This window comes from Panthera pardus, unplaced genomic scaffold (assembly GCF_024362965.1).
Source record: "Panthera pardus isolate Hobbes unplaced genomic scaffold, ASM2436296v1 HiC_scaffold_24, whole genome shotgun sequence".
NCBI classification, from domain to species: Eukaryota; Metazoa; Chordata; class Mammalia; order Carnivora; family Felidae; genus Panthera; species Panthera pardus.
Window position 1 is genome coordinate 90819563 of NW_026526810.1, and position 16921 is coordinate 90836483.

The following is a 16921-nucleotide window of genomic DNA, read 5'->3' on the forward strand; positions in this document are numbered from 1 at the left end:
AACTTTAAAAAAAAAGTAGCAAAGGTAGTAGGTATGGTTTTAAAACAGTGAACTTACATAAAATCCTGGGGAAAAGGCACTTGAAGAAAAATTGAGACTGATGTGCTGAGTTTCTCTTAAATTGTTCACAGAACAGTAAAGAGGTAAGAAAGGAAATCCTTATTCTGAGGTATAATGCATGCCACACATACTTTCAAAGACTGAGACTGGATACTATGTATTGTTTGGTCGGGTTGTATCAAAATGTTGGTCACGCTAGAAATGCCTGTTAAACTAGGCTTCTCACAGTGTAACTCTAGATTACTTCACTGTGGAAGGGAGCCTATTATTTTGTTTTCTAACTTTTATGATTATAAAATACACACGTCTTGTGAAATATGAGTCATATTGAAGAGCGAATGTAGGATACTAAAAGTGACCTGTAATTGTATCTCCCAGAGATAATCACTGTTGAAGCTTTGATGTATTTTTTCCTAGTATTTTTTCTTTATCTTTTTGGCTTCTTTTGAAAATCCATGATTCCACACCTCCTTTTTTCAACTAACATAAATAATCTCCCATTTTATTAAAATTAATCAAAATATATTAATAACTATATTAATATTATACAATACCACAATTTGTTAAATTATCCTCTTTTTCTTAGGCAAAATTATCACTTTTTTGAGTGCCTATTTGTGTGCCAGACATTGTAGATATCTTCATAATAGTTTCATGAAGCTGGTATCTCCATTTTATAGGTGAGAAAACTGAGGATCAGAGAGGTCAGGGAACCTAATCAAAGCAACACAACTCATAAGTGTAATGAGTAGCAATTAGGCTCAGATTAGAAATTAGATCTCAGTTATGGCCTTAATGGTTTTTTTCTACACAATGCTGCCTCCTAATTCCTTTAGGGATAGCTAAGGGGCGCCTGGGTAGCTCAGTAGGTTGAGTGACCGACTTGGCTCAGGTCGTGATCTCACGGTTTTTGAGTTTGAGCACCTCATTGGGCTCTGTACTGACAGCTCAGAGCCTGGAGCTTGCTTCAGATTCTGTGTATCCTGCTTGTGCTCCGTCTCTCTCTCTCTTGAAAATAAATAAAACATTAGAAAAAATTATTTAGGGACAGCTAAGATATACTGGTCCTTAACAAAATTTGGAAGTGTGTCTTTCAATATGTTCCCAATAGTCTCCTTCTGAGACTTTTTCCTTGGTGCATTCTCTCCTCACATGCAAACCTTTTAGTTCCTTCTTCCTTGGCTCAGAGTGTCAAAATACTGAGGGAGGGAGAGAGAATGGTGCTGACACTAAGCTTATTCTCATCCTTCCTCTCCCCTGGGATTAGCTCCAGCTGAGGTCCCCCCATCCAACTCTGAGCACTCCGTCCTCAGACTGACTCATGGAAGTGTGGGAGGGGCTCCAAGAATGTGGGCTTTTTGAATTTTGTCAATGATGTGCGTGTAGGGGGGAAAGATAGGGAGAGAGAAAGCCTAAATCACACTAGGCATCAGAAAGACCGTCCACACCAGGGCTGATTGTAGGCTCAAAGAATTACCAAAGATAAAAGAAACTAGCACCCAAGAATCCAGTTTAGTTATATAAAAATCAAATGAGAGTCATTTGTATGGACTATTTGTGCAAATATCTGTGGAGCACTATAATTATATGTATTAAATATGTGCCAGATTTATTTGATTTAATAGTTATAAAATTGCCTGCTTGCATCTTATAAAAAATTAGAACAATGAACTCATCTATCTTATACGATAAACATATTAAGGAGGGCAAGACTGAGTGTAGAGAAAATCTGGGGATACAGACCCATGTTTGCCAGCAGTGTGATCTGAGGTAATGCTACTTAAGAGTCTCAGTTTTCTCGGGGCAACTGGGTGGCTGAGTCGGTTAAGCACCTGACTCTTGATTTTGGCTCAGGTCATGATCTCATGGTTTGTGAGTTGGAATCCTGTGTGGGGCTCTGTGCTGACAATGAGGAGCCTGCTTGGGATTCTCTCTCTCTCTCTGCTCCCACCCTGCCCCTCCCCTCTGCTCCCCCCCCACCTCGCTCTCTCTCAAAATCAATAAACATTAAAAAAAAAAAAGTCTGTTTCCTCACCTATAAAATGGGAACATGCTTCCTACCATCAAGAATTATAGGGGAAGATCATAAGTCAAAAAATGTATTCCTCCATCTTGCATGCTGCAGAGAATAGACATTGTACGTTGTAGGTGGTCCACACTCAGGTGTCAATGATAAATATTTTCAGAGTATTCTCATGAGTCAGGTACTATGTGAGGTGCTTATGGATCTGGTGCTGAATGATATTGGTAGGCTCTCTGCTCTTAGGGAACTCACATCCCAAAGGGGGAAGACTGATAGTTTTCAGTGATGTCAATTAAATGCCAGAGAAATTAGTAAAGCTTTATATTAACTGTACATTATAAATCACCCAGAATACTATGAAGGAGAAGTATTTTTAATAACAAAATTTTGAAAGATGGCTCACATACCTGCCATCCATCTCGGATCTTCTGATTAAAGATTCCATATTCGTATCGGATGCCATATCCATAGGCTGCAAGTCCCAAGGTTGCCATGGAATCCAAGAAGCAGGCTAAATTAAAGAGAACACAGGCAAAAAACAGAGTCATCAAGGTTAGTCCAAATTTCATCTTTCTTTAAAAAACACGGCAGCCAAAAGACATTTTCTCTAAAACACATTTGTATTTAAAAGCACAGAGACAGCTGTGGAGTGGGTATTCAATTTTTTAAAAATAACATTTTAAAATTGTTGGCATTTTTTTTTAGAACAGATAAAGAAGATGGCCTGCCTTAGATATATCCATTATTGTGTCTGTCACTCACACTACCCTTTCTAAGGGAAGCTGTCTCTATGGCCCCTACTTGAAAAGACGGCCCTAGGAGAGTATAATTTACATGTTACCATCTAAACAACTAGCTGGACATCTGTGGTAGCCTCTCTTTCTGGCTACTGGAATTCCAATGTTGTTCAGATATCAGGTGGCCATATGCTTCAGGGAGGCTGGGCCAGGAAATGAATCTTGCTTTGGTCTAAGCTTCTAAGCCAATCATGGGCACACAATGACCTACAATCTAAGGAGAGGTGCTAGGAAATCTGCAAGATGCAGTGAAAGATTTCTTTGCCCCTGCCATTTTTTTTTTTTTTATTTTTTTTTCCATGAGAGGAAAGCCAAAAGAACCACAAAGATCTGACAGAATCATGCTGTTGAACTAATCTTGGGACGGCCCAACTCCTGGAGTCCTTGTTTACTGACAACACATGTCCTTGTTGGTTGAACAAATTTTTGCTAGATTTTCTGTTACTTGTGGCTAAGAACATTAATGACAGAACCTCCGATCCAAAGCAGCCAATCAAAAGACTGAGTAGGGATCTATGTTGTGGCCAGGAGCAACCTGGGGGGTTACACTAATCTGATTGTCCCTCTCAGGAATTTGAACTGAGAAATATACAGAGAATGAGGAAATGTACAATAGGCTCTAAAACCTTTTGAAAAGAACATTTGTAGATCAAACAGAAATGGACTGAGTTAGGGTCATGGTGGGGCCCTAAAATGGAGAATCCACAAAAGCCAACAGCCAACGCCTTCAAGTTACTGTAACATCACAGTGGTCTTCTAGTCCCTATGTTCATGTAGCCTGACTCTCCCCCAGTTTCTGCTCTCTCAGAGCTGTGGCCACTTGTCTTTTCCTGGGTCACTCTCAAATTATTCTTAGAGCTTGACCAGAATGGGGTCCCAACCTTTTCAGTCAGGTAAAAATGAGGCTATCTAATGAGAATTACTCAAGCCTCATTCACCACTTCATTCTTTGACCTTACATCCTTATCAGGAGCTAGGTCATTAATGTCAGGCACAGAGTGGGGTTAACTCAGCCAACAAATAGGCCTGGGGCTTTACATGAAAGGCAGGCTGGTTGTCATTCTTAGATGAATATGCCACTGGTTCTGCTGGTCTTCCTATAGCCCCATGGAAAGCCTACTAAATTGTCCAATGGTTGACTTTATAAGGTAGTAAGTATCTCTAATACTAATAGCAGTATTAACGAACACTGCAACTAATGTAGTAAGGATTAAATGCTGCAAAATACACACAAATGGATTTCCCATAATTTGAAAGTGTGTGTAAAATTAAGAGTAAAATCATTTCGAAAAAGAAGAAATGGATTATTTTTCATAGAGCACAATCTGATACATACATGTATGATGGTACATTTCTATTACTCAATTTAAATTTCACATGTACATTGTATGTTAATTATACTAGAATTAAAATAAAAAAATAAGCAGTGACTGGGTGGCTCAGTCAGTTAAGCATCCGACTCTCGTTTTTGGCTCAGGTCATGATCACATGGTTCATGAGATCAAGCCCTGCGTCAGGCTCTGCGCTGACAGCGTAGAGCCTGTTTGGGATTCTCTCTCTCCCTCTCTCTCTGCCCCTCCTCGACTCTCTTTCTCTTGCAAATATAAATAAACATTAAAAAAATAAAAAAATAAATTTCACAATACAACCTCATTGTAAAAAAACATTGAAACATTACAGATGGCATCAGTACCCTCTATTTTGCACTCTTCTCTAGGAAAGATCAGAGGGAATATTTCAAACTCCAGACTTTTTTCCCTATGAATTTATACATATACTTACAGAAAATATTTATTTTTTTAGTGTTTATTTATTTTTGAGAAAGAGAGAGAGAGAGAGAATCCCAAGCAGTCTCTGTACTGTCAACACAGAGCCAGATAAGGGGCTTGAACTCAAGAACCATTAAGATCAGATGACCTGAGCTGAAATCAAGAGTCAGGAGCTTAACCAACTAAGCCACCCAGGTGCCCCAGAAAATATTTAATTTTTAAAAAACATAAATAGTATCACACTGTGTTACTTTTAATGTCACTTGGGGTTTTTTTCCTTCCCCCTGAGAGGTCTACCCAGAGAAGTATATACAGATCAATTTTACTGTTTTTATTTTTTACTGTAATATTTTTACTGTGTGTGTGTGTTTTTTTTTTTTTACTGCAATGTACATGTTCTAATACTTACTCTTATATCAATGGACATTAGGTTATTTCTAATATTTTGCCTTAATAAATAATACCGTAATAATTTTTTCACATGCCTCCTTGTGTACCTGTTTGAGCATATCTTTAGAGTAAATATCAGGAAGTTGAATTGCTTGGTCATAGGGAAGCATATCTTTAATTTAATGGAGTTAGTATTTTTTTAAATGTTTTCTTTTACATTCGTTGAAAAAGCATTTCCTAGATAAAGCACTCAAATTGCGTCCAAACAACAAAAAAAGATATTAATGAACTAAATCATACCAAAAATATAACAAGTGTATCACTGCCTACTAGTCAGTCAAAAAGCAAACTGTCAGGTGCATAAGACAACAACACGATGGTTAAACAACTGAGGTCATACCTCCCAAGTATGGGATTCGAGCAGCTATGGACAAATAACTGTGAAGTAAAGGGTCCGCTTTGGAAACCCTTCAGCGCACAGGAAGGAGCTGGTTAACTTTGGGGTTTTAAGCAATGTCTCCAAGGGGTTTAAGCAATGTCTCTTTTGTTCAAGTTCCCTTCTCTACTATTTGTGTAGAACTGATCAAACCATAGTGCAAACTCAAAAACAAATCCATCTATAACCAGCTCACACCTTGCACTCCTCCTACAGAGCCTTTCTGGTTCCTGTAAGCATGGTCTAAGGTACGCAGCATCTGAGAAGCCACTGACTGTCCAGACAACAGAACACACTCACCACGTCACTTACCAGCAAGCCTCCCAAGACCACCATTGCCAAGCCCGGCATCTTCTTCAATTTCTTCTAGCTCCTCCATATCCAATCCAAGCTAGTGATGAAAGGAAAACACACTGGATGCAGATACAAATGCAGGCCATTTCAGAAAGCATAGTCATTTCCTAAAGCTCTGGGTCAGGCACCTGGGTCATCTGTGTACTCCATTCTGTGGGCACCCTCACAGAGTATTCTGGCATCAGATGCCCGCTGCAGATGGTGGCGACCGCAGATGCATACCACACAAGATGGCACAGCAACAGCTCGGGGAGGAGGGGAGGATCCAAATGTCCATTTCTGGCTCTGTTACTTCTTAGCTACCTGACTCTGGGCAAAGTAACTCTCCTTATACTTCTCTTATTTCAAAAACGAGGACAGGGCCCCCGGGGGGCTCAGCCAGTTAAGCGTCTGACTCTTGATTTTGGCTCAGGTCACCATCTTGTGGTGCGTGAGATCGAGCTCCACGTTGGGCTCTGCACTGAGTGTGGGGCCTGCTTGGGATTCTCTCTCTCCCTCTCTCTCTGCCCCTCGCCCCTCATGCGGATGCATCCTCTCTCTCTCACGCAATAAATAAATAAACATTTTAAAAAATAAAAAATGAGGATAATAGTATCTGCCTCATTTAGGGCTGCCATGAATTAAATGGGAGTATACAAAGCATTTAGAATTACCTTGAACAGATATTTCTCAATAAATATTAGCTACCCCTCATTTTTAAAATTATTTTTTTGTGTGTGCTAAGAGGTAAAACCTCAGGAATGGTCCAGTGCCACTCTGATACTAACTAGGCTGAAGGACTTTGAAAACTATCAAAAAGTATGAGGTCAGACCTTCTGGGATGAACTAAAGTTCATCTTTTCGTGACCACAATATATTTACTCAGTAGGGTCAATGGTTGTTAACCCAAAACCAGTTACTGAGTCACTGCTCAGGAGACCTGGGGTCAGATAGCAGTCAGGGAAACAGCCCTGTGGGCCAACTGGTAAGGGCCAAAATCCTCTACTTCTTTCTGTGGTGCGTAAGAGACTATGGGAGGCCAATGAGCCTCTGTGACGCTGGTGATAGATGGAACTGGTTCCCAACCAGCTCCCTGACCCAGAGCATTTGGTGTGCACAGCCAGAGGCCACTGTCATCAGCATGGACTCGTGTCAGAATTGTGCAGCCCTGGAGATGACTCTGGACCGTTTATCTTGCAACGAGGAAACTGACAGATAAATTAAATGACCTCTTCTATGTTGACTAGATAGTAACCTAGCCCATGCTTGGCTAATACTGGTTTGTTGTGAAAAGGACTGTATTCTTAGCTAAAAGTGATGCAATCCACAAAATCCAGAATTATTTAAAATGGAAACATAATTAAACATATTTACAAACATCCATAAAAATTAAAAGCATGAAGTTGATGCCCAGGTTTTCATGGAGCCACCTACTTGGATCCCCACCTTTATCCCAAAAGTGGCTTTCTCACACCAGTGTCAATAACTAAATCTTCTCAGAATTCAAGAATGGCTTTGTCTGTTTACTGTTGAAGAGGTTTTCAAATTTGCTCCCTGGTGACTAGAGTTTACTGGGGTCCTTGTGCAAGCCAACAACACAATGGTTAAGCAACTCAGGTAATACCACACAAATATGTGACTTGAGTAGCTGTGAACAAATAACAGTGAAATAAAGGAGAGGCCACTTTGGAAAAAACCTTTCTCGGTGCTAACGTCAACATTCAGGATGTTTTCAATTCTCAAAATGTAAATCTAAAGTAGGCTGTAAACCTTGAGTAGCTTGACAGGGGTTACTTTACCCACCTGCTTATGCGAGGGCGGGGAGGTATATTATTTTCGCCTGCTATCAGGGGACGCAAAGAAAGGGAAAACAGGGGAGCTGCAATGATTCTTTCATAGAAAATACCTCTCGCACGTGAAGGAAAACAGTCCTTAGTGACAGCAGCTGGCCACATGAGACAATCCCATGCTAAGGAAAAGGAGTGGTTTGAACAATCTCTCATTTAGAACGTGTCTTTGCAAATACACATTTCTCCTTTCAATCACATGAAAAGGATTAAAAACTGTTTGTTTTTTAGCGTGGAGATCCCTGAGGCTCTGGGGAGAAACAGTTAAATACATTCATGAAAACAAATTAGCATATTGAGTTTCAGACCTCAAGCTCTTCATTTAAGGAGGAAGTGTATTTTACATCTCATTAAGCAATAAAGCAAGTATGTCAATGCAATTTTAAAAACCTATTATTTATACATGTTGCCTTGATGTATGAATAATAGGCAAACTTTGATCATTTTTAAAAGTAGACACGAAGGGCTCAGTTGGTGGAGCGTGTGTGTGACGCTTGATCTCGGGGTTGTGTGTTTGAGCCCCACAGTGGTGTAGAGATTACTCAAAAATAAATTCTTTAAAAAAAAAAAAGTAGATAGGAGCCCAAAGTAAAACCTGTGATTCTGATAGCAGGGGCTCAGGTACTTTTAAAAGGCTTGTTCAGATGCTGATTCTTAACATGTAATTTGTAATGTGTCAACTGATTGCAAAAGAAAATTCTCATGAGGCAAAACCAGTTCTCTTTGTTTCTCTTAAACCAGAGATCTCCACTAGTTTATATTTCTAATTGTAATAGCCACAGATAAAGAAACAACTTTTCACTTTTTTTTTTTTTTTTTTTGGTGCTATGCTCCCAAGTTTCCTGAACTGAACTTGAAATTTAAGGGGAGAGAAGCAAAGATATATGGAGACAATGTACCTGGTAAATGGCCTCATCACAGGCATTTTGCAGGCCAAGGTTGATCATGGTGTTCTGTAATGTTCGGCCCATATAAAATTCCAAAGAGAGGTAATAAACTCTCTGAAAACAAAGAGAGGTCATGTTAATGCTAGAAGGCCAACCTTACTTGTCAACATAAAAGCACAAAAGGTCACCAATAAGAAACAAACAGACAAGACTACTTTAATACAAATTCAAATGAGACTCTTATAGAGGTATGAAGCGCTAAATAAAAGCATAACTGACAACTGGCTTTGAGAAAAACCATTTTATACCCTATTTTTGGCAAAGTAGTTTCTATGCCTAGGGAGAAAAAAAGCAAACTCATCCAACTAATCAGATTCAGTGTTTTGTGTGTGTGTGTGTGTGTGTGTGTGTGTGTGTGTTTCCTTCCTGTTCATAAACCTCATAAATTAAGCTATGTTTTGGACAGAAGTCAGACTGCCACAGCTCATCAATCATTTGTAAAATACTTATAGGATGAGAGTCAGGTGGGGTTGACTGTGATCATCTCGACTCATCCAAGAAACGTAAACTCCTTCAAGATACACCCAAAGGCTAGACTATAGCCACTTTGACCACTGCAAGTAACACTGCGATTAATTATTTTAGGATACAATTATTCTTGAAAGGCTATGATCTGGCAATAACAAAAGATTACCTCAGGTTTATTGGGGTTTGTTCTTGATGAGGTGGGGAATTTCTCTAGCGACTTAGAAACTGTTGGCCTTTGACAGAAAGCCAGGTAAATACTATTTGAGCTGAATGTGAAAGGTGCAAAGGTCAGAGTTGCCTGAAACCTTTCAAAGTACAAGCACAATTTACTAATTAAAAAAAGAGAGGAAGATCAGTGAATAACTTCATCATCCCCTTTTACGATGCCTTACTTTCCATATCAGTTCCCCTTTTCTTTTTGGCCAAATGCAAAACAACAAACATCTATAAATGCATCACTATAAAGCACTGCAAATTTTAGGAATTCTTTCATTTCCAGATAGGAAGAAGCAGAAAGAAAGTATTTGGTCAACCTGAAAACATAAAAAGAATATACTTCAACATAACAGATTTTTATTATAATATTTAACTCATTAGTTACACACATATATTTAGAATAAAATACTATATGAAAATTTCAACTTAGAAATTTCACTTTTTGCCACTTTCATTTAATGAAACAATTGGCTTTTAAGTGTTCCCACGGATAGTCAATATCCATATCTTCGTGGGTAGTATAATGCGATCTTCCAGAGTATATCATCATTATTTTTATCCCAGTGGTCTGAATATCTATAAAGCTGTTATTAGCTTATTAGATGCCTCTGTGTGAGTTGGGAAAAGGTATCTTTCCTGAGGCAGACACACACCAAAGAGGTGCATGGTGTCACTCATGCCCACGGATGTCCATGAGGCTAGTATAGCACAGGAAAGAATGCCTCAAGCCACACGTATCATTTGCATAATGTCAGTGCAGTTTTCCCCATTCTTCCCTGTACATTCATTATTTCAATAAAACCACAATGTATTATTGCTTTTCACATTTTAGTGATGTATAAAAAGCTTGTTTGCAATTGTGAGGTCACACCTGCAGATGACTACATGTGTTCACTTTCTTTGCTTCCCTTTTAATGAATTAGCATGGACTTAAGACATTTCAAGACATTTCAAGGTCTTCCTAAAAAAATGTTGTTGCTTAAAGTAATTGAAAAAGCACCTCATTATATGACAGACTTTACAAGCACATGAATTTAAAGTGATTTCCTGTTTTCTCATAAATAACTTTCGGCAGGGAGGAAACCTCATCTCCTATTTGGGGATATATGAGACCTTGAAAAATTGAACTCTCTCCAACCTGAGTCAGTGGTCTCTGAACACTTAAAACATACTCCTGGTAGTAAAATATTTGAACATCTCCAACACACCTTAAAAACTGGGTACATGCACTACTGTTACTGACATTTTATGTATATATTACATAAAGTGGACATTTTCAAAAGGCTTATAAAAAGACACAAGAACTAATATTTTAAAAATAATATTATTTTTATTTCTAGCATCAATCAGAGGACCCGGGTACTTCTGGGAAGACATATGAACAGGTGGCAACACAACTGACTTGCAGGACAGGTAAGAGTTGAGCGTGGAGACACGTGGAGGGAAGGGCAATCGCACATGACAGGTGCACTGTGGGCAGAGGCCCAGAAGTGGGGAGTACAGGGCAGGGACAGGGACAGAAGATTGGTTTGGTGGGAAAGCAAGGTAGGTCCAGGAGAATAATGGGAGATAGGATAGGAGGGACAGATTCATCTGGACTGAGAAGGACCTTAAATGCATGACTGTGACAGGCAGTGGGGGCCATGATATCTGAACAGAGGGCAACATGTGTTCCTTTAGGAAGCTTAATTGGGCTACAGTGCCCAGAGGGAGATGGGATTGCATACCTAGATGCCTCCAGGAGCCAGGCAGGGAAAATAAATGTGTAATGGAAGTCACATGAAACAATGAGGACTCCTGGGCCAAGAACTGGGGTGTGTGTGTCCTGCTCGAAGGCACTGAAAATTTAACTGCTTACAGTTGTCTCGCTGGCCAAACAAAACACAGTGTCTAGCCACATTCAGCCACACACTGCCAGCTTTACCACTCAGTGGAAAGCAAGGTAACCGCTCAGAAGTCTACTTCATACACCAGGAGCCTGGGCCTCAAGCTCAGAAAAGGGAGAATGCAGGGGAGTGGGTAATTTCAAGAGGACCCACGGGAATCAGCAGAATTTGGCAACTTGCTGAATGAAGAATCTAGGAGAAGATCAAAGGTGAGTCTACAGCGTTGTGTCTGGGTGACTGCCAGGAGGGCAATGCCATTAAATTAGAAACAGAAGATAGGTCAGGATTGGGTGGGGGTGGGGGGGTGATGATTTGAGTTTGAGGAAATAGGAAGAGATTTAAGTATGTATGTTCACTGAGCACTCAGAAATGTAGGAATGGAGTCTGAAAAGGAACTCAGGCTAGAGGTCCAGATTTGGGATTCATCTGCATGGTTCCCAGAGAGCAGGGGAGACGGGAGGGAAGCTTGGACACATTTACTGGCTCCATTCTCTGCTCTAATGAGGCCAGGGATCTCCTGTTTAGGGGAACTATCACAAAGGAGATACTTTATTATTTTTGTTCATTTTATTTTAGAGAGAGAGCGTGAGCATGATTGGGTAGAAGGGCAAAGGAAGGGAGGGAGGGAGAGAGGAACAGGGAGAGAGGATGAATCTTAAGCAGGTTCCACGCTCAGCACGGAGCCTGACAAGGAGCTTGATCCCACAGCTCTGGGATCATGACCTGAGCCAAAATCAAGAGTCAGATGCTCAACCGAGCCACCCGGGAACCCCTGAGGAGACAGTTTATTAACACGTGTGGAATGAATCTTGTTTGCTGTTGTATCCCCAGTGTATCATTCTCAGAATACCCAGTGTATACCTGCACTCAGGGCCAGTGAAGAAACTAGCCAGAGGACAGAAGAACAATAAAGTACCAGATAAGGCCACTGAAGGAGAAACATACAAGGTCAGTGTATTCTATGGTGCTAAAGGCTATGGAGGGGTGTGTGGGGGGTGGGGGTAAGGTTCTAAAATATGGCTCATTGCCTCACTCTCCAGCTTAAAAACTTATAAAAGTATTTTTAATGGGAAGTCCCAAGCTGCAGTCCCTTCTGTGCAAATAAAAAGATACAATAAATAGAATACACAAAGTGCTAAGATTATATTTTAGCAGTTGCCACCTTTGGGTAGAGGCCTAGGCTTCTGGGGCACAGAAGCATTTGAAAGCTTTGTTACAGCTGCAGTTTCTTACTATGAGAATTTCTTTTGCTCATTGGTTCTTTGGAGTATTCTTTCTTTTCATGCTTTTACATATTGAAAATAGTCCTAATAAATGTTTATATGCATTTCCCACTGCCTCCTGGGTATATTCCACTTTCACCCTTTCCAAGATGCCTCCAGCCAGTCTTTCCAGTTTCCTCTCCAATACTTACTCACACCCACCTCGTTATGCACAACACAACACCTCTCCCTGCCAGGTTCCTTCCAACCTTGGCACTCCACCTTCCTAGGTTGGCCAGGTTGGCCTGGGTTGTCCCTCTGTGCGCCCGAAACCTCCCTAAGGACCCCTGCATTCCAGCCCCCGCGCAGTGGACAGGGGTAGTCTGTGAACACCAGCAGCTCCTCGGTAGGTCTCAGAGGCCAGAGCACGTCCTGGCCCTCTGCCTCCAGCCCGCAGGAAAACAAGGAAGTGCAGGAGCTCCACACCCCACTCACTGGTAGGAACTGCTGGGAGCCAGCGGGCAGAGCTCTGACTGCGGGGGCGGCACCCTTGCCCCTCCCTCCCCACCTCAGACGGGATGAGAAGCCCGGGTCATCCACGCATCCCCCAATCTAGCCCCTCCAAAGCCTCTAGGGGCAGCGAGGCACCTTCCTTCATCTCCTCTTTTCTGCCTCCTCTCCACGCCCCCCCACTCTCCCAGTTCACATTCCCCTTTCACGGCCAATTTGTCTCCCCTCTCTAAACATTAAACTTAGCCAAGGCAGCGCTTTTGTTCATTTTGTTCGGGGCCGCCTGGCCCAGAACTGTGCCTGGCGTGCAGGCAGGAGGCGCCCGAGACCTCCTATTAAACGCAGATGAGCAGAGACGTTCCAAAAAAGTTAGTGAAATAAGCGGGCAGCGAGGGTAACCTGGGCGGTCGCCCACTGGGCGGTCGCCGGAGCCCACGGGCGCGGCGGCTCGGGTGGGGCTGGTGCGCGGCGCCGCCGCACCCGGGTGGGGCTCTGGTGGAGTGGCGCAGTGCCATCCCCTGCCTCCCGAACACGTCAAGCCCGGGCTTCTGGGGGCACTTCCCCGCGGGGGACGGGGGCAAGAACGGGGTGAAGAGGGTCACTCCGGGGGCTCCTCCCGCCGGGCCGGTACCTTGGGGCACTTCTCGTAGTAGTACTGCTGCGTGCGGATCCAGCGCCCCACCAGGTGGTCGCGCACCGTGTGCGCCAGCGCGAAGAAGTAGTCGCGGGGGGTGGCCACGTTGCGGTCCTTGACCAGCGTGAAGTGCAGGTGCCGGTTGAAGCCTTTCTTCAGCTCGGCCACGTTCTCCACGCCCACGATGCCGCGGATGCTGATCTGCCGCCGCTTCTCCTGGTCCGTCAGGGGCTTGGCCATGGCGGCGGCGGCGGGGGCTGAGCAGGTAGCGGGACTAGCGGCCTGGCGCCGGAGGCAGGACCGGCGGAGCGGGCTCCGCGCCGCGCGCCGCCGCTTTTGAGTCTGAAGAAAGTTTGGGGTCCGCCCCTGGGCGCGGCGCCGCCCCGGGTCCGGCCCGCCGGCCGCGGGGCGGAGGGAGGACCTGGCCCGCCCTGGACTCCGCGGCCTCCGCGTCGGGGGCGTCGGGGGCGGGGCGCGCGCGGGACCCCTGCCGGCCGGAGTGTGCGCACCAGCCCTACCGGGCTGGGGCGGGGTGGGGCCGGGGCCGGGGCGGGGGGCCGGGGGCGGGGCCGGGACCGGGCCCGGGGCCGCGGCGGGGTGGGGCCGGGGCTGGGCTGAGCCCTCTGGGCGGTCCAGGGCGGGACCTCCGGCTGGTCACGTAGCCACTCGGCGGCTCGTTTCCGAATGCGGGAATCCGGGAGGAAGGCAGGTGTCCTGTCAACCCACTGGAGATGCTCGGCTTTAGGAGGACGTCTGAAAGCACGTTGTCGGCAAACTTTTGTTTTACAGAAGTTTACCTGCTGTGTCGTCATTTCTCACCTGGAAGGGGTGCCACCAATAAGCATCTGAAGGGATCAGCACGCCTTTACTTCAGTCCCGTCCCACTTGTCAGTCCGTGGCATTGCCCCACCTTGGATCCCAGACTTCAGAAGGAAATCCCAGGGTGCCTCTTTTGCTTTCAGCTAAAAGGACTCAAGGATTCGAATTTCTTGACTCCTCAGACCCACGTTTGCCCTGGCAAAAGCCCCCTACTGCTCATCTGTAGAGACAACTTAGTAAGAATCAGAAAGTCCTGCGTTGGACCTTTGGGCTGATGAGGCGGCAGGAGCTTTTACGTTAGGCCTCTTGTTTGAATTACCTTTTAGTTTTTAATTTTTTATTTAATTTTTTATTTTAAGGAGAGAGAGAGAGAGAGAGAGAGAGAGGGAGACACAGAATCCAAAGCAGGCTCCAGGCTCTGAGCTGTCAGCACAGAGCCTGAGGCAGGGCTGAAACTCAGGAACCTGGAGATCGTGACCTGAGCTGAAGTTGGAAGCTTAATCGACTGAGCCACCCAGGCACCCCTGAATTACCTTTTAAAGGAAGGTGGGGTGCAGTAGGGAGAAAAGAAAAGGGTCTATGTGTGGAAAGTGAAGGGATAACTCACTGAGCCAGTTGCCGTGTTAACAAGTTGCCCACAAAGCAGTCTGTGTTAATCTGTAGTACAGGCTGATCTTTGCACACTGTTTGCCTCCAGCTTGGGTGCTATTTGTGTGTGTGTGTGTGTGTGTGTGTGTGTGTGTGTGTAAGCCTTGGAAAAGGCAAACACGTGCTGTTTTAGGATGTCATCAGAGGCTTTTGCTTCTTCAACAAAGGGTGGTGTTAATCTATCAGACTCTATCAGAAACAGTCCATTGCCAGAATTGCCAGCAATGACTTGTGCTATTCCTGCTGCTCAACTACCGGTCCCCCGCGGGTGCTATGATGAAATGGCACTTGTGAATACCTGAACAAACTGTCCGGACCTCACAGGACAAGTATAAGTTGCCCATTGTCAGAAACGAACGTTGGGAAAGTGAGTTAATCCACGTCTTCAGAGAAGCAGATGCTAAGACATGATTAAACGTGCAAAGATTTTATCAGGGCAAATGCCTGTGGGAGAGAAAACGTAGAAGGAGCCAAGTTAGCCTGGGAGAGTATCAGACTGTGAGGCTAGTTTGACCACCTCCCCCCACTCTGTACCACTGAAGGAGAGAGGGAGGGAAGAATGAGAAAGGACATCCCAGGCTGCCCTGAAGTCCTAGGAAGAACCAGCAAGGCCACAGGGCTGTTCTGGGGCCAAAGTCAACTGTCAGAGGTGGCCCTGTGCTCTCTGAGTCATCGGTGGGAGCATGCCCCGGAGGCATGGCCCCTGTACAAGCACAGCGAGGCTGTCCAGGAGGTCTGGGGCCCTTGCTCAGTTATGTTTTCTACAGTGGGAGGTCTCTGAGGCCCATTCTGGGGGCCACCACAGAAAGATTTTAGATAGACATAGATTAACAGTCAGTATGTTTCTAAGTGGAGACGATTGTGTTGACATTCCACTTTCGGATTCATCAAAACTGCAGCCGGCGTTTCCTGAGGGCTCTGGCGAGGTGCTTAATGTGCATTCCCTCATTTAATCCTTTCACCTGCTCTGTGGGCAAGTTGTAGCTTTCTTCCCATTTTACAGATGAGGAAACCGAGGCTTAGGGAAAGTAAGCAGCTTGCTCAAGACCACTTGAATAAGGGGCTGAAGAGGTTTTCAGTTCTTTGCATGTTGTTTTCCCTCTTCTGAAACAGGGTTTGAGATCTATTTTATACACCTGAATTCTGACTGCCCTTCAGCTGACCTACTTACCCCATCCATGTGGTTTGCTTAGTACTGTTCTCTGGCCTTTTCACCTACTTCTAATCAGTTTTGAAATTCAGGGATATGTCAGAAGTCCAAAGTGACCCTGCAACAGGTCACTTGCACTCTGGGGATGGGCAGGATAAAGGTGAGCTGAGGTTCATGTTCACTGAGCTTATTTAAGTACATTCCACTCAGTATATTTAATGTATGAGTCTGTCAACCAAGGCTACTACCTAGGCTCTGCTGTTTTAAATATTTAGTAAGATGACTGAGAGCCCAGACTTATTATACTGTTGAATTCCCTTAGAATCTGTAGACAGCACGGCTGACCGAATTGCCATCTCTGTAATTGTCTGTGACTGTGACCATTCACTTGCTACCTGAATATATTTGGCTTATCCTGAAGCAAGTGAGTGTTTCTGGCACTTTCAGATCCTGTCATATTTGATTTGCTCATTAATACGGTAGTTTGGCTTGTTAGGTGTGGCCCAGTGGGAGTTCCCGAAAAGCCAGAAATATTTAACAATCTGTCTTCTCCCCATCCATCAAATCACTGATGGTCTTAATATGCCTGGTGTGGAATATGCTGAGACTGGAGAATCACTTAGTGCCTCAATTTTGACTTCTGCCAAATAAGACTAAAGCTCTCTGTCCTGTTCACTCCACAAAATGGCTAAGCTCAAAAAAGGTATGCATGGAGAGATACTAGGCTATGTTAAAAGCATTCTTAAGATGTAAACTTTGGACTTGGGATTATGTTTGGAAATATTC

The 16921-nt window shown here is 43.9% G+C and overlaps 1 protein-coding gene across 1 annotated transcript in view; it reads right to left on the minus strand.

The window, feature by feature from the left end:
- The window catches only part of PYGL (glycogen phosphorylase L), a 43351-nt gene extending 29341 nt beyond the window's left edge, over window positions 1-14010 (minus strand). Inside the window, exons 1-4 of the mRNA XM_019451838.2 lie at window positions 13516-14010; window positions 8555-8656; window positions 5788-5866; window positions 2491-2594 (exon numbers count right to left, since the gene is read on the minus strand). Of these exons, the coding sequence (XP_019307383.2) occupies window positions 2491-2594; window positions 5788-5866; window positions 8555-8656; window positions 13516-13758 (528 nt within the window). The 5' untranslated portion in view covers window positions 13759-14010. The remainder of the gene's footprint in view (window positions 1-2490; window positions 2595-5787; window positions 5867-8554; window positions 8657-13515) is intronic.
- Window positions 14011-16921: the final 2911 nt, after the last annotated feature.